Raw genomic sequence first — 25,867 nt, 5'->3', positions numbered from 1 at the left:
ATTTTAAATATTAGAGGCTGATGGAAAAGAAAAATAGGAAGAATTTTTCTTATAGTTGTTTCAGGTAGAGGAAAACTAAGACAAAAAACAAAGATTTTGCGGAAATATTGGCGCCTTAGTGTCTACTTCTGATCATATTACTAATATGAGAAGAAATCACTGTGATGTAAGATCTCTATTAGTAATAGTCTTTAATTATTTATATAGAGATAGATGTCCCTTATGCAACATTTGTATTATTTTGGAGTTATGGCTTTTCTGTGGAGAGCTCTTTACTTTTCAGTTAACAGAGGATAAGGTCATCCCATAAAAGGTTATTGCTTCTGTTTTGTTTTTTCAGAATGATTATGAATTTCAATAATATTATTCTTTCAGGAATTTTTCCCACAGAACTATGTTCCTGATTATATTTATATTTTTATAAAAGCTTATTTTTTAAAATATTACTATCAAGGAATCATAAATTAGTTTTTAAAAGATGCATATTCATAAATATAACAGCTATTCAGGATATAACAAATGTGGCAAATATGTAAGATTGGTGAAAGTATTTGAAGAGCATAAATAATTATAGACAGTGATAAGTTATTATATTATCCAGTAAAAAATTTGAACCAATGATAAAATTTGAAAATTTTCCCTTTTAGTTAATTATGCATTTTTTATGTGATTTTCTCCTTTGGCATGTTATAATTATGACACTAATCACACAATTCATCCCTAAAAGTTAACTGATGGAAACAAACTTATTGGATACTTTCTTTATACTATTTACTAGGAAGATTAAGGAAGGTAGAGATATTTATTTAATCACAGAAAACTGAGTCATTTTAATAATTAAAATAGAACAGCATTTTATAATATATGAAATAGTTTATAATCCAATATATGATGACATATAAAATGAGCTGTATTAGCATTTAAAGCACATGGGATATCTGGGAGATTTAATTTAATAAGATTATCACTCAAAAAAGACTATATAATTCAATATTTGCTTAAAATAATTTTATTATTAGCCACTACAAGCTTGTCTAAGTGTGACTATGTTTATATTTCAGGCTTTGAAGAATTTGAAGCGAGTTTGTTTAAGATTGTCTATGGGTCCATGTCTAATGGAGGCTTGTTCAACTGCTGTTATTTCCCACTTCCTTATGAATTTTCCCTGGCAGTGGGGATTTCTGTTGGGGTAACTTTTTCTCATTTTTCTCTATGAAAATATTCAGTTAAAATGCTTGGTTATTAAAATATTCAGAATATTGTATAGAAAAGTTTATCATTAAAATTCTTTTTACTGTGGTAGAGAATCTTGGAAATCAGTTGGTCCGAAATAGAACCATGTCTTAAATCTACTATATCCTTGACAAATATTCATAGCTCCTAAGTGCTTAATTCTAAGATAATTCACTTTATCAGTTTATTTTTCCTTCTATATTGTAATCCATCTCCAGTTTTTTATTTATTTTTTTGGTTGTGCTGGATCTTCATTGCTGTGTGGACTTTTCTCCAGTTGTGGAGAACAGCGGCTACTCTCTGGTTGCAGTGCACAGGCTTCTTGCTGCTGAGCACAGGCTCTGGGGTGAACAGGCTTCAACAGTTGTGGTTCTCGGGCTCTCAAGCACGGGCTCAGTAGTTATGGTGCATGGCCTTAGTTGCTCCATGGCATGTGGGATCTTCCAGACCAGGGATCAAACCCATGTCTCCTGCACTGGCAGATGGATTCTTTACCACTGAGCCACCAGGGAAGCCCTGTTTTTTTAATTTTTATTTTTTGGCTTCGCTGGATCTTCCTTGCCGTGTGCAGTCTTTCTCAAGTTACGGTGATTGGGGACTGATCTCTAGTTGCAGTGCACAGGCTTCATTGCTGTGGTTTCTCTTACTGCAGAACACAGGCTCTAAGTGTGTGGGCTTCAGTAGTAGAGGCACGCAGCCTCAGTGGTTGCGCTGCACAGGCTTAGTTGCTCTGTGGCATTTGGGATCTTCCGAGACCAGAATTCAAGCCCTTGTCCCCTGCACTGGCAGATGGATTCCTAACCACTGGACCACCAGGAAAGTCCCTATCTCTATTTTTTAATTAATCTAATGGCCTTTTCCTTGTACACTATATGTGCACATATATATAATATGTATGCATTATGTATAACATATGTATTTTATATATATGAAAAATACTTTATGTAGATATTATAACAAAAACAAGCAAACACTATTTTCCTAGATCCTGTGTCCCATCTATTATTATCTATCATCTATTTCTTTTCATGTCCAAGTTCTTCAGAATAATAGTCTATGATTACTATCTCTATATCTTCAACTTGTTTTCATTTTTCAATCCATTTAATTTTTGCCTCCACTTACCGACTCGATGGACGTGAGTTTGAGTGAACTTCAGGAGTTGGTGATGAACAGGGAGGCCTGGCGTGCTGCAGTTCATGGGGTTACAAAGAGTCAGACACGACTGAGCGACTGAACTGAACTGAACCCATTCCAGTGGATCCCAGTATGCATTTTCTAACTAAATTAACAATTTTTTGGTATCCTTAGGTGACTCTATTAAAATTTTGATCTACTCAATATTTAGTGGAATCTTTCAATCAATCAAAGGACTGTATATCTATTTCTTGTCTAGGTCTTGAATATATCTTTTATCCCTCCTCAATTCTCTTTTATTTTGTCCTTTTGTAACTCCCTTCTCCATATCTATTAGTTTTTCTTTATACTTTTCATCTATTTGCCTTTGCAGTACACACTGGAAAATTTTCTCTGCTTAGTTCTCTAGCCTTTTCAGTCACACTCTACTGTTATGTCTGTATCACCTATTTATTTATTTAATTTTGACAATTAATTTCTAAGAATAAAATAGTTAAAATTTATGAACAGATACAGTGTACTTTCGTGATTCTGAGGATATTTATAGTTATTCTGAAGTCACGTTCTTGTTGTTCACTTTTTAGTATATCTCTTTCCTCAGGTGTAAAATTTTCCATTTAATGAATATGGTGCCTCAATTCAAAGTATTGACTTTCCCCAAATATTTGGTGATAATTTAATGGGTACTAATTTTTTAAGTTGAAACTTACTATTAATTTGTGATTCTTTTACCTGTTGGCTGTTGCCTTCTTGCAGAGAATAGGCCACTCATGCTACCAAGCAAGTTTCCTTAGAAGATCAAACTGAGATTAAGATTCTTTTTTTTTTTTTTAAGTTGTACCATGTGGCTTTCAGGATCTTAGTTCTCCAACCAGGTATTGAACACAGGCCATCGCAGCAAAAGAAAGCACTGAGTCCTAACCACAGGATTGCCAAAGAATTCACTAAGATTATTATGCAGATTATTTATTAAGGGAGCTCTCAGTAGAAACTTCTGAATAAAGAAAGCTAGATAGGAGTGTAAGAAAAGTCAGTGGTTCCAAAACTTTGCTACCCATTAAAATCACGTGGGTAGCTTTTGAAAATCTGAGTAATTAGAGGAGTGATGTTGGGAAGATGGCAGAATAAGAAACTCCAGCCTCACTTTCCCACATGAAGACAGTATCATAACAATGTGAAGACCAGATTACCTTTATGTAACTCCAGAAACCACTTGAGAGGTTACAGCATTCCATGCAAGCACAAGGCCAAGAAGAGGCACATTGGAGCAATTAGAACATACTATTGCACATAACCATCATACCCCATGCCCCTCTTGCTTAGCAAGGGGCAATCAGGAGGAAACACCCAACATTTGGCTTCTCCCTCAAGAAGAAAAGAAAAAGCTGGAACATTTGTTCTGCATTCTGGCTTTTTAAGAAGCTACCAAGGGACTGGTTTCTGTCTTATCTGACTTGGAGCACTGACAGAAAAGAGAGTGGCACATTTTAGATGCCTGAGGTCCACTGAGAACAAAGGTAAGTGCTATGTGTTGCTATACTCCAGAGATATTGCAGTACTGCTAATAGACACTTGGGATACTCTGGAGTAGGAAAAGGCCAAAGTCCAGCTGGATATAATGCACCAAAGCCCAGAGAAGACACATTCCAGAAAAGTTTGAGAGACTTCCAGAATCTTTAGCTGGGTTGATTGGTGAAGGTCTTTCCCTACTGATGAAGTCCACAAAGACCAGAAGAAGTGGCTGTTTTTTCAAAACCCAAATTTCATTAAAAGATAACAAGACATACAAAGCAACAGGGAATTAGGGCTCAATCAAAGGAACAAAATAAAACTCCAGACACCAGCCTTAAACAAATAGAAATGTATCAGGTTACTCAACAAAGAATTCAAAATAACTATCATAAAGAGGCCCAGTGAGCTCAAAGATGTCACAAACATCTAAAAGAAAACAGGAAAATAATGCATGAACAAAGTGAGAATACCAACAAACATATAGAAACTGTAAAAAAAAAAAGAACCAAAAATAAATTCTGGACCTGTAGAATAATACAATTAAATGAGACATTGACTATAGGAGATCAACTGCAGACTAAATCAGACAGAAAAAAGAATCTGTGAACTTGAAGATAGGTCATTTGAAATTATAGAATCAGAGGAGCAAAATGAAAAACAAGGAGAATAAAGAGATCCTAAGGGACTTGTGGGATGCCATTTAATGGGCCAGTTACACATTACGGGAGTTTCAGAAAGAGAAGAGAGAAATAAATGGTTTGAAAGCCTATTTGAAGAAATAATAGCCCCAAACTTCCAAATTTGAGGAAGGAAATTAACATACAAATTCAAAATGATCAAAAAACTCCCATTAAAATAAAACCAAAGAGACCTACACTGAGAAATATACTCAAGCTGTCAAAAATCACAGCAAGTGAGAATCTTAAAAAACAATGAAAGAAAAGCAAGATCTCCTGTAAGATAATAATTGAATTTCTCAGTGGAAACCTTGCAAACCAGAAGGGAATGGGATGATATATTCAAAATGCTAAAAGAAAAAAGCCCCAGCCAATCAAGAATATTATATCTAGCATACCATATGTAAAAACTTCATGACATTGAATTTGGCAATGATTTCTTGGATATGACACTAAAAGCACAAGCAACAAAAGTGAAAATAGATGGAACTGCATGAAACTTGAAAATTTTTGCATGCAAAGGACACAAAATGAAAAGGCAGCACACAGAATGGAAGAAAATAATTATAAACCATATATCTGGAAAGAGATCAATATTCAAATATGTTTTAAAAAAAAACCCTATAACTCAGCAAATTTTAAAAACCTGACTATATAATGGGCAAAAAATTTACATAGACATTTCTACAAAGAAGATATACAAATAGCCAATAAGCATATGAAAGTGCTCAACATTTATAATTATTAGAGAAAGGCAAATAAAAGCCATAAGGAAATAGCACCTCATACTCATTAGGATGGTTACTATTAAAAAAAAAAAAACTAGAAAATAACAAGCATTGACACAGACGTGGAGAAATTGGAATATTCATACCATGCTATTGGGTACATAAAATGGACCATTCCTATGGAAAATAGTTTGGAGGTTTCTCAAAACACTTAAAGTAAAACTACCATTTAATCCAGCAATGCCACTTCTGGGTATATATCCCAAAGAACTGGAAGTAGGATATCAAAGAGATATTTGCACACTCACATTCATTGCAACATAATTCACAGTAGCCAAGAGGTAGAGGCAGCTCAGATATCCATGGACAGATGAATGGATAAAGAAAATACACATGCACACGGGAATATTACTCAGCTGTGAAAGAGGAAATCCTGTCACATTCTACAGCATGGATAAACCTTGAGGATACTATGTTGGGTGAAGTAAGTCAGAACAAATACTATACAATTCCACTGATATATCTGGAGTCTTCAAAATCATCTTAACAGAAAATAGAATGGTGGTTGTCAGGGGCTTGGGTAAGAGGGGAAAGGGTACTGTTCAGTTACAGAGTTTCCATTTTGCAAGATGAAAATGTTCTAAGTTAAATGATAATGTGACTATCATTAGCACTACTGAAATGTACACATAAAAATAGCTAAGAAGGTTAACTTTATATTATGTATTTTTTACAATTAAAAAACTTTACAGTATCCCAGTATTCAGATCAAACTCCTTCCTAAATCAGATCAGAATGTGACTCAGGTATCAGCATTTTTTTTAAATCCCCAAGTAAATGGTAAGATAACTCTCAGATATCACTGATTTCTGATATTTAAACCTTTGTGTAATGCTGCTGCTGCTAAGTTGCTTCAGTCGTGTCCGATTCTGTGCCACCCCGTAGATGGCAGCCCACCAGGCTCCCCCGTCCCTGGGATTCTCCAGGCAAGATCACTGGAGTGGGTTGCCATTTCCTTCTCCAATGCATGAAAGTGGAAAGTGAAAGTAGGAAGTCACTTGGTCGTGTCCGACTCTCAGCGACCCCTTGGACTGCAACCCACCAGGCTCCTCTGTCCATGGGATTTTCCAGGCAAGAGTACTGGAGTGGGGTGCCACTGCCTTCTCCGTTTGTGTAATACCTACCCTCTTCCTAAATGTGGGCTGAACTTACTGACTTGCTTCTAGTCAATGGAATACTGAAGAAGTGATAGCACATTACTTTTATGATTAGGTCATAAGACGATGGCTTCTGTCTTCCTTGTTCTCTCTTGTACTCTCTTTAATTGCTTTCTTGGGTGGGAGTAAGCTGCCATGTTGGGTGCAGCCCTGTGGAGAAGCCCCCATGGCAAGAGACTGAAGACCTATCAACCACCATGTGAATAAACTTGGGATCAGGGTTTCTCCTACTCACCTCATGAGAGACCTTGAGTAGGAAGAGGTATACAGCTAATTCATACCCAGATTGCTGACCCACAGAGGTTGTGAGTTAATATGTGTTGTTTTAAGCTTCTAGATTTGGGCATGATTTGTTAAGCAGCAACAGATAAATAGTAGACCAGGTGGTTCCAATGTGCAGTAAAGTTCAGGAACCACTGAATTAGGCAAATACCTTTTCTCAGAGAATTCTAGGTTTTTCCTGAGTCCCTCAGGAAATCTTGTCTGTAAACCAGGAAGGTTGTACAGGCAGAGGCAAAGGAACTTAACTGTTAGACCCTCACATCAGTCAGTCACTGGCAGGAGCTGTCTGGAACGGGAAAGTGGGGCATCTCCTTAGCATTAGTAGGTAAGCTTCTGTTAGCAGTGCAAGGCTCCCACAAAGCTGCCGGTGTTAGTGGTTAGGAGTCAACAAGCAGCAGCTCAGGAATGTGTGCACTGGCCTGACTCGAGGGTTCTGGTAGGGACCACGTGCATCACTCCACATAGTTACTGCAGCATTGAGGAGGTGAAAGTGGAAATGACAAGGCAGGGTTGTAGATGGGATGTACCAACAAAGTATTCTGAGCAGGAATTTCTCCATTCCTCACGGGTGTCATCTGCCACCCTAGAAATTTTCCCATTTGCCTTTGTAACTTAGGTGCTCATACTATTCCTTCTTTTGGACAGATATCTTCCTTATTGACTTGTTCAAGAGATAGAAGTGGTGTGGAGACTACATCTTACTGACCATTCTTATAGCAGTACTCTACATAATCACCATTTGATTTCCTCAGAGGTCCCTCCGACTCCCAGCATCTGCCATTTCTGGGCTTGGGGCATTTTTAGAATACACTATATCTTCTGTAGCAGTCTTATATGCATTTTGGCTTATGGTCCCTTTTTTCAACCCTAAACCACCTGTCTCTTATCTTCCTGGGATACATTTAGTTTCTTGTCCACTGAAGATTCCCATTTTGTTTTCTAGCTAGCTTATGGACTTTCCTATTATTTTCATACCTTTATTTCAAATGTTTTTGAGATGGAGGTAGAGGCAGCAATTTGTGCTTGACCTAACATCTTGAACAGAATTTCTGTAAAATTTTAACAGCACTAAAGAATATGTTGAGTATTTTTGTGTGTGCTCAGTCATGTCCAACTCTTTGCGACCCTGTGGACTATAGCCTGCCAGGCTTTTCTGTCCGTGGGATTTTCCCAGCAAGAATACTGGGTGGGTGGCCATTTCCTCCTCCAGGGGATCTTCCAGACTCAGGGATCGACCCCACATCTCCTGCGTCTCCTGCATTGCAGGAAGATTCTTTACTGCTGAGCCACTGGGGAATTTTTTCCATTGTTAGATGACATTTACTCAAAAGCAGAATTTTTACTTTCAAAGTCATCATAAAAATTAATATATTGGTTGTACAACTTACTATAAAGCACTGTTTCATTAAAAGGATGTTTTTAAATTGGTTTTCAAAGATTTTTCTCTCAGTTTTGTAGTCAGTGCAGTTTCTCCTGCTGTTGTTGTCCCTTCCATGCTACATTTGCAAGAAAAGGGATATGGTGTTGAGAAAGGCATTCCAACCTTATTAATAGCTGCCAGCAGTTTGGATGACATCTTGGCTATCACTGGATTCAATGCATGCTTCAGCATAGTTTTCTCCTCAGGTAAACAAAACAGCTACCATATAATTCAGTGTTTTCTTTATTCTTTAAACAAGTTTTCTAGCTTTCCTTCATTTATTGATGAAGACTTTTCAATTTAACATGTTTTTATTCTTCACGGAAAGCTCATTCTAGACCACAAAAGACATTTCAATGGGTTAAGATACCACTACTTAATACAAATGATTTCCTTTTAATAACCAAATATTCCAATTAATTTTATAATCCATATTATTACCATTTATCTGCTCATTTTGCTTTGGAATTTTATCAGTTTTCAGTAGAAAAATTTAGGCCACTATTATTAGTGCTACTAATATATCTAGTAGATAATTTGGAGATGTACCTTTCTGGCTATCATTTTAAATAACTGGTTGTTCTGTTATGAAGACAACTTAAATGTGTGGAGTGTGGACAACTGTGTGTCCTTTTGGTAGTGATGGGACAAGATCCTGTACCAATTCTAAATCCCAGGGAGACATTAGGTGCTGAATGTCACTCAGTGATTGCAGAAGTGAACATTCCACATTTAATAATACTTTAATTATCTGCCAATATATGAAGTCCAGTCTTCTGAATTATTAACCGAAACACCAAAACATTTTAAAGTTGAAAAGTTATATATATATAGGTTCTCTTAAAATCATAAGATATAAATGACTAAGAAGGAAAAAAGAAAATATAAGAATGAAATCTATTATAGTCATGTGTGCATATGTGTGCTCAGTCGTGTCTGACTCTTTGTGACCGCATGACTGTAGCCCAGCGCCAAGCTCCTTAGTCCATTGGATTTCTCAGGCAAGAATACTGGAGTGGGTTGCCATTTCATACTCTAGGGGATCTTCCCAACCCAGAGATCGAACCCACATCACTTGTGTCTCTTGCACTGGCAGATGGATTCTTTACCACTTTGCCACCTGGGAAGACCCCCAGGAATAATATTAATCTTTCGATGTACATCCACCCAGACTTCTCCTTTTCTCCCTCTCCACATCTATCTCTAGCTTGCTTTCTCTCCCTCCCAAAATTCTTATAAATTAATGAGCATTAACCATACTTATTTATAACCTGAGTTGTTTTCAATTTAACTGTGTATTATAAACATCTAATTTATTTGTAAATATGTTTCTATGACATCTTTATTGGTTCCATCATATTTGAATGGCTGCATGACTTTCAACTTGACATGTTGAAAATTTAAATTGACACCACTATCTGCTGTTAAAATGCTGGGTTGAACATTTTACAGCTGAATAGTTGTACTTAATATTTTATTAACCTTACAAGAGAAACTGTTAAGTTAAAAAGGATATAACACAATAAGATTTTTGAAATATATTGCCACAATATCATGTCCCACCAGGATACATAAGCATGCCACTTTCTCTTCACCTTCTTCAAAATTAGATATTTAATAGTCCTTTTTACCTTAGCCACTTTGATAGGTCTCTTTAAATGAAGTATTTTTAATACTAGTGATGTTAAATGTTCATGTTTATTGTCTATTATCATTTTGGAATTTCTTAGAGATTACTTTTCTTGAAATATTTTGCCTATATCCTGTAAGCATGTTCATCTTTTGTTTTGATTTGTTAAGGCTCTGGTTGTGCATAAAATTAAGGATGATAAACCATTTGTTTTATATCCTATGCTTTTTGTAATTTAACTTTATCTCTTTTTTTGCCATTCAGAAGACCTAAATTTTTTATTGTCAGATCTGGCAATCTTTTCCTTCATGACTGATATCAGTCATTCTTTCAAAAAATATTTTTTGTGCTCCTCTTCCATTGCACCAGCTACTGTATCAAATGCTGAGGATAAACAGTGAATAACAGTATTAGTTTTTATTGAGCAATTGCTTGGTACTTGCTGTAAGTTCTGTAGATGTTTCAGCTCAATAATCACAACAGTGCTATGCTCATTTTACTGATAAGGAAACTAAGGAACAGAGATTAAGTAACTTGCTCAAAGTCAGAGATCCAATAAGTAGGGAACCAATAGGGAAATCTGGCAGTCTGACCTTAGACCCACACTTTTAAGTACTATTCTATACTGCCTCCCAACATAGCAAACAGAAAAGGCCATGTAGCCTGTGTTCTCAAGGAAATTATCTTAAACAAATAATTAAAGATGGAATAAATATTACATAGTATAAGATGCTAGGGGAACAGGCTACAGGAGACCAAACCTAATTTGAAGAGGACCAAAAAAGTGAAAACAAGCAGGTACATGCTTAAAAATATCCTCTTCCACCACATGACTGTGTAAAGTGTCTCTTGAAATTTTAAGAACTCTTTAAATTTTATTATACACATTAGATCTTCAAAACATCTATATTTTGGAATTTGGTAGATACTGAGATCTCACTTTACCTTTTGAGTCAATTGGCCTTTTTACCATTATGCAGTATCCTATCTTTATCTCTTGTGACAGTATTTGACCTAAAGTCTTTCTTGTCTGGTAAAAGTATGACTGCCCCTTCTCTCTTTGAGGTACCATTTGCATGGAATATCTTTTTCCATTTTTAAAGTTATAGTAATCTGTTTAAAATGATAGCTACTTCAGCTGCATACAAAAAATCTACTTTTCTACTCCTCTCTCACCCTCCTCACCTTATGTTACCCATGTCACAAATTACACATTTTATTGTATATACATTAACATAATTTTATAATTAGTTATTTTTTGTGCTTCTATCTTCAATTCTCTAACAGAATTAAAAGTGATTTCCTCACCACCATTACAGTATTACTGGATTCTTAATTCATCTATCTAACTTTACTGGAGGTTTATATTTACATGCTTTTGTGTTCAGTTCAGTCGCTCAGTCATGTCCGACTCTTTGTGACCCCATGGACTGTTCATTACCAACTCTTGGAGCTTACTCAAACTCATGTCCATTGAGTCGGTGTTGCCATCCAACCATCTCATTTTCTGACATCCCCTTCTCCTCCCACCTTCAGTCTTTTCCCAGCATCAGGGTCTTTTCAAATGAGTCAGTTCTTCACATCAGGTGGCCAAAGTATTGGAATTTCAGCTTCAGCATCAGTTCTTCCAATGAATACTCAAGACTGATTTTCTTTAGGATGGAGTGGTTGGATCTTCTTGCAGTCCAAGGGACTCTCAAGAGTCTTATCCAACACCACAGTTCAAAAGCATCAGTTCTTTGGCACTCAGCCTTCTTCATAGTCGAACTCTCAGATCTATACATGACTTCTGGAAAAACCATAGCCTTGACTAGACAGACCTTTGTTGGCAAAGTAATGTCTCTGCTTTTGAATATGCTGTCTACATTGGTCATACCTTTCCTTCCAAGGAGTAAGTGTCTTTTAATTTCATGGCTGCTGTCACCATCTGCAGTGATTTTGGAGCCCCAAAAAATAAAGTCTGACACTGTTTCCCCATCTATTTGCCATGAAGTGATGGGACCAGATGCCATGATCCTCATTTTCTGAATGTTGTGTTTTAAGCCAACCTTTTCACTCTCCTCTTTCACTTTCATCAAGAGGCTCTTTAGTTCTTCTTCACATTCTGCTATAAATGTGGTGTCATCTGCATATCTGAAGTGATTGTTATTTCTCCTGGCAATCTTGATTCCAGCTTGTCCTTCATCCAGTCCAGCATTTCTCATGATGTACTCTGCATATAAGTTAAATAAGCAGCGTGACAATATACAGCCTTGATGTACTCCTTTCCTGATTTGGAACCAGTCTGTTGTTCCATGTCCAGTTCTAACTGTTGCTTCTTGACCTGAGTACAGATTTCTCAGGAGGCAGGTAGGGTGGTCTGGTATTCTCATTTCTTTAAGAATTTTCCATAGTTTGCTGTGATCCACACAGTCAAAGGCTTTGGCATAGTCAATAAAGCAGAAGTAGATGGTTTTCTGGAACTCTCTTGCTTTTTCAGTGATCCAACTGCTACTGCTGCTAAGTCACTTCAGTCGTGTCCGACTCTGTGTGACCCCATAGACGGCAGCCCACCAGGCTCCCCCGTCCCTGGGATTCTCCAGGCAAGAACACTGGAGTGGGTTGCCATTTCCTTCTCCAATGCGTGAAAGTGAAAAGTGAAAGTGAAGTTGCTCAGTCGTGTCCGACTCTTAGCAACCCCATGGACAGCAGCCTACCAGGCTCCTCCGTCCATGGGATTTTCCAGGCAAGAGTACTGGAGTGATCCAACAGATGTTGGCAATTTGATCTCTGTTCCTCTGCCTATTCTAAATCCAGCTTGAACATCTGGAAGTTCGCGGTTCACGTACTGTTGAAGCCTGGCTTGGAAAATTTTGAGCATTACTTTGCTAGCATGTGAGATAAGTGCAATTGTGCGGTAGTTTTGTGTGTTGCTACCATCTTTTTATTTACACCTGAAGGATTCCCTTTAAGATTTCTTGTTAGGCAGGTTTAGTGGTGATGAACTCCATCAACCTTTGTTTATCTGGGGAAGTCTTAATTTCACCTTCGCTTTGGAGGACAGTTTTGTGGGATATTATTCTTGGTTGGCATTTTTTCTTTCAACACTTTGGATACGTCATCCTGCCTTCTTCTGACCTATAAGGTTTCTGCTGTGTAAAGTGTTAGTTGCTCAGTTGTGCATGACCCTTTGTGACCCCCATGGACTGTAGCCCAGTAGGCTCCTCTGTCCATGGAATTCTTTAGGCAAGAATACTGGAGTGGGTTTCAATTTTCTTCTCCAGGGGATTTTCCCAACCCAGGGATCAAACCCAGGTCTCCTGCATTGGAGGCAGATTCTTTACCATCTGAGCCACCAGGGAAGTTCTTCTGCTCTGTAAGCCTCTGATAATTTTATGGGCATTCTCTTTTATGTGATGAGTTACTTTTCTCTTGCTGTAACTTTTTAAATGAGCATAAAGCCTTTTAGACTGTATGTTGGTGTTAAACTGGTGTCTCCGTGGGGGATCACGATTCTGGAGTTCCCGTTCTATCATGCTGTTGTCACCCTACACTTCTGTTATTTTTAATGGGAAAATATTTCTAAAATATGTATATTGAGTACCTTTTTGTATTGAGCTGAAAACACAGAGCACAACTTGACTTTTTTGTATGACTCTAGATCATTTTTTAAAATGTATTACAACAAAACTACGTGTATGCATAAAGCATAAAATGTATTGGAAAATCAGCTGATCCTTGAATAATCCTAGGATTGATCCTGGGATAAATCTTTTTTTATGTTGTTATTATTATTAAATTTTCCTTTTTATGTTTAAATCATTTGCCATAATAGAATAGCAGAGAACAACATTATTAGCCATGTGCTAGGTGCCAGAGATACTCTGCTGCCAGTCTCTATGCATTCTTCTACCTGACCTGGTTCTTTTAGGTTGGGTGTATAAGGGGAGAACATTGTGGTTTCTTCTTTGTTTTCCGGCCTATTTATTCAATGAACATTTCTGAATTGTGTATACATATTAAATCTCTGGAGAGTACACTTTTATCAAATAAATCTGCATGTTTTCATGAGCGTGAACTTTAAAGGTCCATTTTTGTGTATTTATTCTGTAATAACATACCCTTGTTTATGAATCACCTACATTTGATTGCCTACTGTGTTGGCTATATGAAAATACCTCTCTATGACATGTTTTTCTTATTGTGTGCCCTTACAGGTAACATATCTAGTAACATCCTATCCTCTCTGCGGGATGTAATTCTTGGTGTGCTTTTAGGAATTGTTTTGGGAATGTTTGCTCGACATTTTCCAGGTAGCGATCAGGTAAATAAAAAACAATCTTTATTTGGAAGTACAGTATTAGACATTTCTCGCAAAAATTTGAACTTTTGATCCATGAAATACTTTAATCTTTAGTTTTCTTTCTCCAAAAGTAGCCTCCAATGCCTATTCTCTGCTTAAAACTGAGCATAGTTGTCATTGATCCAGGTCAGTGGCCCTAATCTGAAGTCTCTGCTTCCTCATTACACAGAGAATATCAGAAAAATGTACTTAATTCAGAGGAACTTCTCCATTTCGTCCTACTTCTTTTTTCACCAAATTGCCGGTTGACTCCTGACTTTTTTTCCTTATCTTTTTCCTGCAGACATTCCACTGAACATTTTGGGGGAAATATATTCCCATTTATTTCTGCATATTTTCTGACTTAAATTCTCTCCCTCTCCCTTTGAATAAGGCAACACTATCAACTCTTTCCTGCTCTAAAAGATATGCCATTACTCTTTGATTTCTGTAACTTCCATCTTAATTTCCCTGTAGTTATTGTTTCAGCTAAAAAGATACTCAGACATTTATTTTTAAGAATTCTTTGGATTTGTTATGTGCAACTACAGATTATATGGGTCTCTTTTCTTTCTCTCTTCTCTTACAGTTAAAGTATTATAACCATTTTACTGACGGTAGTATCAGAGATGTGGCAGAAAATGAAACTTAATAGTTGCAAATTTTGTCACAAGTCTGCTAAAATGTGGTGAGAAATAAAGTCAAACTTTAGATGTTATTTGATATAGCATATAAAGACATGATATCAAAGGGTCAGTAATAAATGATAGATAATATAATTATTATATATTTAATGTAAATTAATTTCCAAATATCTGTCTAATTCTAGGGAAAACGTGAAGTGAAGAGAGCATTTTTAATTTTGAGTATGTGTATTTCTGCTGTCTTAGGCAGCCACCGATTTGGTATGAACACAGCTGGAGGATTGTGCGCACTAGTATTGAGTCTCACTGCAGGGACAGGTTGGTCCAAAGAAAAGGTGAATATTTTTATACACCATTTTTTAAAAGATAAAATAACTGCATTTTTTACATCTGAAATGGACATTTAAGAAATCTTACTCTATTAAAAAATATATGACATTTTGATTCCACTTGTTTGACTTAATATGAATAGAATGCTAGATTTCTGATTAAAAGATAGATATGCAACAAAGGCTTACTGTATATAGCACAGGAAACTATAGTCAATTTCTTATAATAACCTATAATGGAAAATCATTTGAAAAATAAAATATGTGTATATGTCTAACTGAATCGCCTTGCTCTGTACCTGAAACATTGTAAGTCAACTATACTTCAATAAAATATGTCTATTAAGAAAAAAAACTAAAAAAGAAATATTAATTCTAGGAAGATGTTCCATAAGTTTGTATCTTCAAGGTGAATGAGTCAATCAAGGAAATAAAATATTCAAGAAAAGGAACTGGAAATACACTAAAATGCAATCAGAAGTTGAGTGATCACATTAGTCTTTTTCCTAAGTTTAATGCAATATGATTATATAACTTTTATTTTAATTATGCAATTAATATGTGAAACTATGCTCATAAAATATTAAGAATAAGAAGGTACACATATGTAATAAAATGAGAAATACTCCTTTTCCCTCACCATCCCCAAATATCAAATCCCCTTCCCAGGTCATTTCCTCTAATCACTCCTCTATTTGTAGACATGTAGATCACTTCCATTTTTTGTTATTACAAACAGCACAACCATGAACAGTCTTATTCATATGTGGTTTTTCAAATGTATGAATACTTCTGTAGGAATAGATTTCTAGAAATGGAATGACTGAATTTAAAAATGGTACATTTCTATTTTGGTGGTTACTGCCAAATTAGGCTTTCCAGGTAGCACTAATGGTAAAGAACCTGCCTGCCAGTGCAGGAGACGCGGGACATGCGGGTTCAATTCTTGGGTAAGGAAGATCTCCTGGAGTAGGAAATGGCAACCCACTCCAGTATTCTTACCTGGAGAATCCCGTGAACAGAGGAGCCTGGCAGGCTATAGTCTATAGGGTCACAAACAGCAGGACATGACTGAAGTGACTTACCACATTGCCAAATTATCACTTAAAAGATTTTATTTATACTATTTACTATGCTGGGCTGGAAGAAACACAAGCTGGAATCAAGATTGCTGGGAGAAATATCAATAACCTCAGATATGCAGATGACACCACCCTTATGGCAGAAAGTGAAGAGGAACTACAAAGCCTCTTGATGAAAGTGAAAGTGGAGAGTGAAAAAATGGGCTTAAAGCTCAACATTCAGAAAATGAAGATCATGGCATCCGGTCCCACCACTTTATGGGAAATAAATGGGGAAACAGTGTCAGACTTTATTTTTCTGGGCTCCAAAATCACTGCAGATGGTGACTGCAGCCATGAAATTAAAAGACGCTTACTCCTTGGAAGGAAAGTTATGACCAACCTGGATAGCATATTCAAAAGCAGAGACATTACTTTGCCAACAAAGGTCCGTCTAGTCAAGGCTATGGTTTTTCCTGTGGTCATGTATGGATGTGAGAGTTGGACTGTGAAGAAGGCTGAGCGCCGAAGAATTGATGCTTTTGAAAAGTGGTGTTGGAGAAGACTCTTGAGAATCCCTTGGACTGCAAGGAGATCCAACCAGTCCATTCTGAAGGAGATCATCCGTGGGATTTCTTTGGAGGGAATGATGCTCTAGCTGAAACTCCAGTACTTTGGCCACCTTATGCGAAGAGTTGACTCATTGGAAAAGACTCTGATGCTGGGAGGGATTGGGGGCAGGAGAAGGGGACGACAGAGGATGAGATGGCTGGATGGCATCACCGACTCGATGGACGTGAGTCTGAGTGAACTCCGGGAGTTGGTGATGGACAGGGAGGCCTGGTGTGCTGCAATTCATGGGGTCGCAAAGAGTCGGACACGACTGAGCGACTGAACTGAACTGAACTGAACCAACAGTATAGGAGAGTCCCTTAATACCTAAACCCATCAACAACCTTGGATATTATCAATGATTTTTTAACAACCTGATGGGTAAAAAACTTTATAACATTGGTATTCTTTATATTTCTCTGATTAGTAGTGGAGTAAACTTCTCTTCAGGCTTCCCTGGTGGCTCAGTGGTGAAGAATCCACCTGCCAATGCAGGAGACATGGATTCAGTCCCTAGGTCAAGAAGATCCCCCGGAGAAGAAAATGGTAACCCACTCCAGTGTTCTTGGTTGGGAAATCCCATGGACAGGGGAGCCTGTCAGGCTACAGTCCATGGGTCACAAAAGAGTTAGACATGACTTAGTGGCTAAACAATGACAACAAACTTCTATTCATATATTCTTTTATAACCACCTATTCATATTCTTTGCCCATTATTAACTGGTTTATTTGCCTTTTTGTTCCTAATTTATAGAGTTTATTTATATGTTAGGGCTACTAATTCTTTGTTATCTACATGTTGTGTTTAATTTTTGTTTATCTTCATTTATGATGTCTTTTGTATGGCAGTAAAATTTCCTAATAGTCAAGTCTGTCAGTTTTTCCTTTTTGGTTTTGGGTCTTTATCTTGTTTAAGAAGGACTTTTTCACCCAAGATCATGAGATTATGAACATTATATCATCTTGTATATTATCATTTAATACACTAGACCATTCAGGTATGACCTAAATCAAATCCCTTATAATTATACAGTGGAAAAAATAGATTTAGGGACTAGATCTGATAGAGTGCCTGATGAACTATGGACGGAGGTTTGTGACATTGTACAGGAGACAGGCATCAAGACCATCCCCATGGAAAAGAAATGCAAAGAAGCAAAATGGCTGTCTGAGGAGGCCTTACAAATAGCTGTGAAAAGAAGAGAAGCGAAAGGCAGAAGAGAAAAGAAAAGATATAAGCATATGAATGCAGAGTTCCAAAGTGTAGCAAGAAGAGATAAGAAAGCCTTCCTCAGTGATCAGTGCAAAGAAATAGAGGAAAACAACAGAATGGGAAAGACTAGAGATCTCTTCAAGAAAATTAGAGATACCAAGGGAACACTTCATGCAAAGATGGGCTCGATAAAGGACAGAAATGGTATGGACCTAACAGAAGCAGAAGATATCAAGAAGAGGTGGCAAGAATACACAGAAGAACTACAAAAAAGATCTTCACGACCAAGATAATCACGATGGTTGATCACTGACGTAAAGCCAGACATCCTGGGATGTGAAGTCAAGTGGGCCTTAGAAAGCATCACTACAAACAAAGCTAGTGGAGGTGATGGAATTCCAGTTGAGCTATGCAAATCCTGAAAGATGATGCTGTGAAAGTGCTGCACTCAATATGCCAGCAAATTTGGAAAACTCAGCAGTGGTCACAGAACAGGAAAAGGTTAGTTTTCATTCCAATCCCAAAGAAAGGCAAAGCCAAAGAATGCTCAAACTACCGCACAATTGCACTCATCTCACACGCTAGTAAACTAATGCTCAAAATTCTGCAAGCCTGACTTCAGCAGTACATGAACTGAGAACTTCCAGATGTTCAAGCTGGTTTTAGAAAAGGAACAGGAACCAGCGATCAAATTGCCAATATCCGCTGGATCATGGAAAAAGCAAGAGAGTTCCAGAAAAACATCTATTTCTGCTTTATTAACTATGCCAAACCCTTTGACTGTGTGGATCACAATAAACTGTGGAAAATTCTGAAAGAGATGGGAATACCAGACCACCTGACCTGCCTCTTGAGAAACTTATAGGCAGGTCAGGAAGCAACAGTTAGAACTAGACATGGAACAACAGACTGGTTCCAAATAGGAAAAGGAGTACTTCAAGGCTGTATATTGTCACCCTGCTTATTTAACTTATATGCAGAGTACATCATGAAAAACGCTGGGCTGGAAGAAGCACAAGCTAGAATCAAGATTGCCGGGAGAAATATCAATAACCTCAGATATGCAGATGACACTACCCTTATGGCAGAAAGTGAAGGGAACTAAAGAGCCTCTTGATGAAAGTGAAAGAGGAGAGTGAAAAAGTTGGCTTAAAGCTCAACATTCAGAAAACGAAGATCATGGCATTTGGTCCCATCATTTCATGGCAGATAGATGGGGAAACAGTGGAAACAGTGTCAGACTTTATGTTTTGGGGCTCCAAAATCACTGCAGCTGGTGATTGCAGCCATAAAATTAAAAGACACTTACTCCTTGGAAGGAAAGTTATGACCAACCTAGAGCATATTGAAAAACGGAGATATCGCTTTGCCAACAAAGGTACATCTGGTCAAGGCTATGGTTTTTCCAGTGGTCGTGTATGGCTGTGAGAGTTGGACTGTGAAGAAGGCTGAGCGCCGAAGAATTGATGCTTTTGAACTGTGGTGTTGGAGAAGACTCTTGAGAGTCCCTTGGACTGCAAGGAGATCCAACCAGTCCATTCTGAAGGAGATCAGTCCTGTGTGTTCATTGGACGGACTGATGCTAAAGCTGAAACTCCAATACTTTGGCCACCTCATGTGAAGAGTTGACTCATTGGAAAAGACTCTGATGCTGGGAGGGAATGGGGGCAGGAGGAGAAGGGGACGACAGAGGATGAGATGGCTGGATGGCATCACTGACTTGATGGACGTGAGTCTGAGTGAACTCCGGGAGTTGGTGATGGACAGGGAGGCCTGGCGTGCTGCAATTCATGGGGTCGCAAAGAGTCGGACACGACTGAGCAACTGAACTGAACTGACTGAACACTTTGGTAGTTTTGCTTTGCATTTAGTTCTCTACTTCATCTGGAATTTATTTTTGTGAATATTGTGAGGTAAGGATGTACATGCATCTGTTTACATATATATATATTCATCAGATCAGATCAGATCAGATCAGTCGCTCAGTCATGTCCGACTCTTTGCGACCCCATGAATCACAGCACGCCAGGCCTCCCTGTCCATCACCAACTCCCGGAGTTCACTCAGACTCATGTCCATCATGTCAGTGATGCCATCCAGCCATCTCATCCTCTGTCGTCCCCTTCTGCTCTTGCCCCCAATCCCTCCCAGCATCTGAGTCTTTTCCAATGAGTCAACTCTTCGCATTAGGTGGCCAAAGTACTGGAGTTTCAGCTTTAGCATCATTCCCTCCAAAGAAATCCCACGGATGATCTCCTTCAGAATGGACTGGTTGGCTCTCCTTGCAGTCCAAGGGACTCTCAAGAGTCTTCTCCAACACCACAGTTCAAAAGCATCAATTCTTCGGCGCTCAGCCTTCTTCACAGTCCAACTCTCACAGCCATACATGACCACAGGAAAAACCATAGCCTTGACTAGACGGACCTTTGTTGGCAAAGTAATGTCTCTGCTTTTGAATATGCTATCTAGGTTGGTCATAACTTTCCTTCCAAGGAGTAAGCGTCTTTTAATTTCATGGCTGCAGTCACCATCTGCAGTGATTTTGGAGCCCAGAAAAATAAAGCCTGACACTGTTTCCACTGTTTCCCCATCTATTTCCCACGAAGTGATGGGACCGGATGCCATGATCTTCGTTTTCTGAATGTGGAGCTTTAAGCCAACTTTTTCACTCTCCACTTTCACTTTCATCAAGAGGCTTTTGAGTTCCTCTTCACTTTCTGCCATAAGGGTGGTGTCATCTGCATATCTGAGGTTATTGATATTTCTCCCAGCAATCTTGATTCCAGCTTGTGTTTCTTCCAGTCCAGCGTTTCTCATGATGTCCTCTGCATATAAGTTAAATAAGCAGGGTGACAATATACAGCCTTGACGTACTCCTTTTCCTATTTGGAACCAGTCTGTTGTTCCATGTCTAGTTCTAACTGTTGCTTCCTGACCTGCATACAAATTTCTCAAGAGGCAGGTCAGGTGGTCTGGTATTCCCATCTCTTTCAGAATTTTCCACAGTTTATTGTGATCCGCAGAGTCAAAGGGTTTGGCATAGTCTATAAAGCAGAAATAGATCTTTTTCCGAAACTCTCTTGCTTTTTCCATGATCCAGTGGATGTTGGCAATTTGATCTCTGGTTCATCTGCCTTTTCTAAAACCAGCTTGAACATCAGGAAGTTCACAGTTCACATATTGCTGAAGCCTGGTTGGCGAATTTTGAGCATTAGTTTACTAGCGTGTGAGATGAGTGCAATTGTGCGGTAGTTTGAGCATTCTTTGGCATTGCCTTTCTTTGGGATTGGAATGAAAACTAACCTTTTCCTGTTCTGTGACCACTGCTGAGTTTTCCAAATTTGCTGGCATATTGAGTGCAGCACTTTCACGGCATCATCTTTCAGGATTTGGAAGAGCTCAACTGGAATTCCATCACCTCCACTAGCTTTGTTTGTAGTGAAGCTTCCTAAGGCCCACTTGACTTCACATCCCAGGATGTCTGGCTCTAGGTTAGTGATCACACCATCGTGATTATCTTGGTCGTGAAGATCTTTTTTGTACAGTTCTTCTGTGTATTCTTGCCATCTCTTCTTAATATATATATTCATAGACATATATATATACATATAATATATATATGCATGTGAATTGCATAGTCAATTTTGTCAAATTATTTATTGATTAATCCAATAATTCATTGATATATATATATTTGCTTCTGAAGTCTCTTTAAACACCTATTCCTATGCCAATAGCACTCTAAATCATTTTGATTTTATGTCTCAGAATCTAGTATAGAAGATTCCGTCTTATTGTACCTGTTTTTAAAGTATTTGTTAACTGTTCCTGTCCATATTCTTTCTTAGATAAATTTTAGAATAAGCTTAAGAAGTTCCCAATTTGTTTAGTTTTCTGATAAAGTCATAATTATAAAGGAAATTAAATGACTAATAATAAATTACAAATAAAATGAAAACTACTTGATCTCTTTACACAATAAAGAAAATCAAAGAGTAAAGAATAAATAGACTTTAAAGATTAAATAAGTAACAAATAGGATAATGTGCTGTAAAGAAGACAGAATACTGGGTTTCCTTTGTTATTTCATTTTTCAAATTTACTTTTATAAGCAGTAACCAGAAAACCTAGTCATAAGGGGAGTAGTTATGAAAATAATTTTTGCCTCAAAGGATATGAATGTTTTATGAATCTCCTTCTGTTAAATAAAATAAAATAAACACAGACTGAGACTAAAATCTGTTCATCCAACTTCCTGGAAAAGAGCCAGAGTACTTTTTATGTCAGTGGGAGCGTTTCCTGTAACCATGTAATTGTGGAAGCAGCACTGGGAGGGATTCATTCCCAGAAAGGGAAGTCAGGGAGGCAACCAAATGAGAATGTATTACCTATTTTGGTTTGGTTCATGTTTTTAATATGAGTCGTTTGGAAGCAGGCCTAACAGATTACCAGAATTTTTTTCCTAGTAGTTTAGGACATATCAGGATTCATTTTCATGGGATTTGGTCCCAGGATAACTGAGTGGAGCTCTTCCCCAACTCACTTTTGAGAACTAAAATATTTGAATGAGCTTGAATATGTTCTCATCAGGCATGGTGTAGTTCTATCCCTGCTCAGTTGCCTCACAAACAAAAGGTAGAACTCTTACTGCACCATCAGAACATGTATGGAACTCCAAGGATAAAATTGCCAAATAATATCTTTTTTGTTCCATGACAAAATTACCAACTAATATTTTTATTGTGTTGTAAATTTCTTTTAATCAAATTCTGTTTGTATAAAAGAGTTAACCTACTCATATAATTTTTATTGTTTTAAAATATCTCCCTCAAATAAAATATCTTAAGTTTATTAAATATTGAGAACCTTTACATTGTCTGAAATGCAAATACTTTTATTCGTCACAATAACTGAAAATGTATTACTCTTTTCTACAGGTTAGAGTCCAAAAAATTATTGGAACTGCGTGGGATATTTTCCAACCTCTTCTTTTTGGTTTGGTTGGAGCAGAAGTATCTGTTGTATCTCTTAAATCAAATGCTATTGGTAAGAATGACTAGAGGCACAAAAATGTAAGATTTAAAAATATTTAAGAAAATGGAGTAATTTTTATTTTTACTTACAATATGTCTTTGAATGCTACAAGGACCTTCAGAAGCTCATGTTGTAATATGCATTTGTTCTTCCTTTACCCTGTATAGTCTTTGTAACCAAAGACAACCTTGAATATCTTCCCTGAATGATCTGAGGAAATGGAATTTTTTTCTGAAGGGAAATATTAGATACCAGCAGCAACTTCTAAATACTTTCATTTATAGTAAAAGTTCAAAGCCTGTTAGCTCAGAATTAAATAAATGTAATTTATCTTACTTTTAATCATATCTCCATCATCAGATTATCTCTTGTACTTTACATAGAAGCCTCAATCATATTTTTATTTTTATGATTATTTTTACTTAATACAGATATAGACAGATAATAGCCCTAAAATGTTTTCAACACTTTTGCAAATTACGTTTCTAGGCGTAAAGAACCACTTCTTCCCAAGTACTGTTCGTCTTTTTCTGTTGCAGGCCTTTCTGTTGGTACCATGAGTTTGGCATTATTGATTAGAATTTCTTTTACATTTGTATTGATGTCTTGTGCTGGTTTTAATTTTAAGGAGAAAATATTTATTGCTTTATCATGGATGCCGAAAGCTACAGTCCAGGTAAGACTATATTAAGACATTCTAATTATTTTAATGTTGATTTTTAAAATTCTAAATGAAAAAAAAAAAACTAGTCACAAAATGTGGGCTATTAGTCTTTTTAAATGCTTGTTGATCATAACTACTCATTAAAAGTAACATAATCTTTGAAACACTGTGCTTTTAATGACAAATACTTGCTAAACTTATGAAAACATTTTTCTGTTTTCCCAAAATTTAAAATAAGAGTACTTCTGAAAACTGGAATTTTACATTTTGCTGAATATTATATAGTTAAGTGTTAGGATTTTAGAGTAGAGACACATTGATTCTTTTTAAAATATATCTTTCCTACCCCTGCCACTGTCTCTACCATACATAAATGCATATGTATTATTTTTAATTATATATTTAATTTGCATGACTGATTTATGACTGAATCTCTCAACTAGAATATATAGGAAGGATAAGAAGTGTTTGTTTGTTTGTTTTTGTTGTTATTTTTCCCTAATACTTAACACTTAGCATGCAGTAGGTATACAGTAAATAAGCTCTGTATGCCTACAAAAATTAATGCTGAATGAATGAGTGAAAGAGAGAAAGAGAAAAAGGAAACTTTGTAGTTATGCTCTCTGATTTCCTGAAATTCTTTTCTCTACTGTTACTCCAAAACAGAAGCTTGTGAGTTTCCTTGCAACAAAAATTTATGTCATGATAAGCAAAGCAGGTCCTTGGGACAAGGCTGCCTGTTTTGAATAACAAGTTACTTGCCTATAACTTTAGGCAAGTTATAAATTCCAAAACTCTTGTCAGTTTTACTATATCACACTGCTCCCAGTAGGAAGAACAAGGAGAAGATGGATGACAAAATCCTAAAGAACCATAAGAAACCTTAGCATTTTGTATTGTCTTGTTGTAGCCAGGAACCTAGTGGTTCATGGTAAAGACAAATATGCAAAATTCTGGTTCATCTGAACTCCTGAGGTTCCAAAAGTATTGTGAGCACTCAAAAAAGATACTTAAACAGGGGAAAGCTGAGATGACAAGAACGCAAAATCAGCCGTTTGTCACTACTTCACTCTCTTTCCAGATATATTTGCTAAGAACATAGAATTGATGAGTCATTTACCAAAATTCCTTAACACTTGTCTCTTTACTAGTAGTCTAGTACTAGGTGTTATTTGTTTTAACAGAGCTCTTTATTTTTACTATATGTTAACTCCATTTAGCATTTTTCTTTATGCCTCATCTTTTTCTCCTCTAAATATAGGCTGTATTAGGTCCTCTGGCTCTAGAAAAAGCAAGAATGAGTGCACCCCATTTGGAATCATATTCAGAGGATGTGATGACAATAGCCTTTTTAGCCATCTTGATCACAGCTCCAAATGGAGCTCTAATTATTGGCATTCTGGGACCTAAAGTACTCACTCGCTATGATAAAAGCAAAGTGAAAATGGAGTTATCAGGATTAGAACTTCATTAAAAAGTTGATTTGCCATCACTTGCCTGCTTCTCTTAATGAATTCTCTTACATAAGAGAAAAATTAAAAGGTACACATATGTGAAGAATGTACATAGAAGCAAAGTTTTAATAAATATATGATTTGACTACAGAGGATTCCTATGATTTTTTATCCCAAAGTTAATTTAATAAAGATAATATAAAATAGAATACCCTCTTAGTATTGATGTATTTCAAGAACAAAGTCAAAGCATAAATACCCTAAGAAAGTTAAAGAAATCTGTCAAGTTGGATTTACTGTCATAATACACACTAAAAACAATCAAAAATTAAATGAACCTAATGTAAGAAATATCAATATTTCCAGGAGAAATATCAATAACCTCAGATATGCAGATGACACCACCCTTATGGCAGAAAGTGAAGAGGAACTCAAAAGCCTCTTGATGAAAGTGAAAGTGGAGAGTGAAAAAGTTGGCTTAAAGCTCCACATTCAGAAAACGAAGATCATGGCATCCGGTCCCATCACTTCATGGCAAATAGATGGGGAAACAGTGGAAACAGTGTCAGGCTTTATTTTTCTGGGCTCCAAAATCACTGCAGATGGTGACTGCAGCCATGAAATTAAAAGACGCTTACTCCTTGGAAGGAAAGTTATGACCAACCTAGATAGCATATTCAAAAGCAGAGACATTACTTT

At 36.9% G+C, this 25,867-nt stretch overlaps 1 protein-coding gene across 6 annotated transcripts in view; it reads left to right on the top strand.

Moving 5' to 3' along the window:
* SLC9B1 (solute carrier family 9 member B1) overlaps positions 1 to 25,316 on the top strand; it is a 72,470-nt gene extending 47,154 nt beyond the window's left edge. For all 6 annotated transcript variants that reach the window (XM_055587835.1, XM_055587837.1, XM_055587834.1 and 3 more), the window contains 7 exons: positions 1,062 to 1,189; positions 8,237 to 8,412; positions 14,033 to 14,139; positions 14,987 to 15,136; positions 22,954 to 23,062; positions 23,590 to 23,726; positions 24,976 to 25,316. In XM_055587835.1, coding sequence (XP_055443810.1) covers positions 1,062 to 1,189; positions 8,237 to 8,412; positions 14,033 to 14,139; positions 14,987 to 15,136; positions 22,954 to 23,062; positions 23,590 to 23,726; positions 24,976 to 25,188 — 1,020 coding nt within the window. In that variant the 3' untranslated portion in view covers positions 25,189 to 25,316. The remainder of the gene's footprint in view (positions 1 to 1,061; positions 1,190 to 8,236; positions 8,413 to 14,032; positions 14,140 to 14,986; positions 15,137 to 22,953; positions 23,063 to 23,589; positions 23,727 to 24,975) is intronic.
* The last annotated feature ends 551 nt before the right edge of the window (positions 25,317 to 25,867 follow it).

This window comes from Bubalus kerabau, chromosome 7 (assembly GCF_029407905.1).
Source record: "Bubalus kerabau isolate K-KA32 ecotype Philippines breed swamp buffalo chromosome 7, PCC_UOA_SB_1v2, whole genome shotgun sequence".
NCBI lineage: Eukaryota > Metazoa > Chordata > Mammalia > Artiodactyla > Bovidae > Bubalus > Bubalus kerabau.
This window is presented reverse-complemented; position numbering and strand designations above follow the sequence as displayed.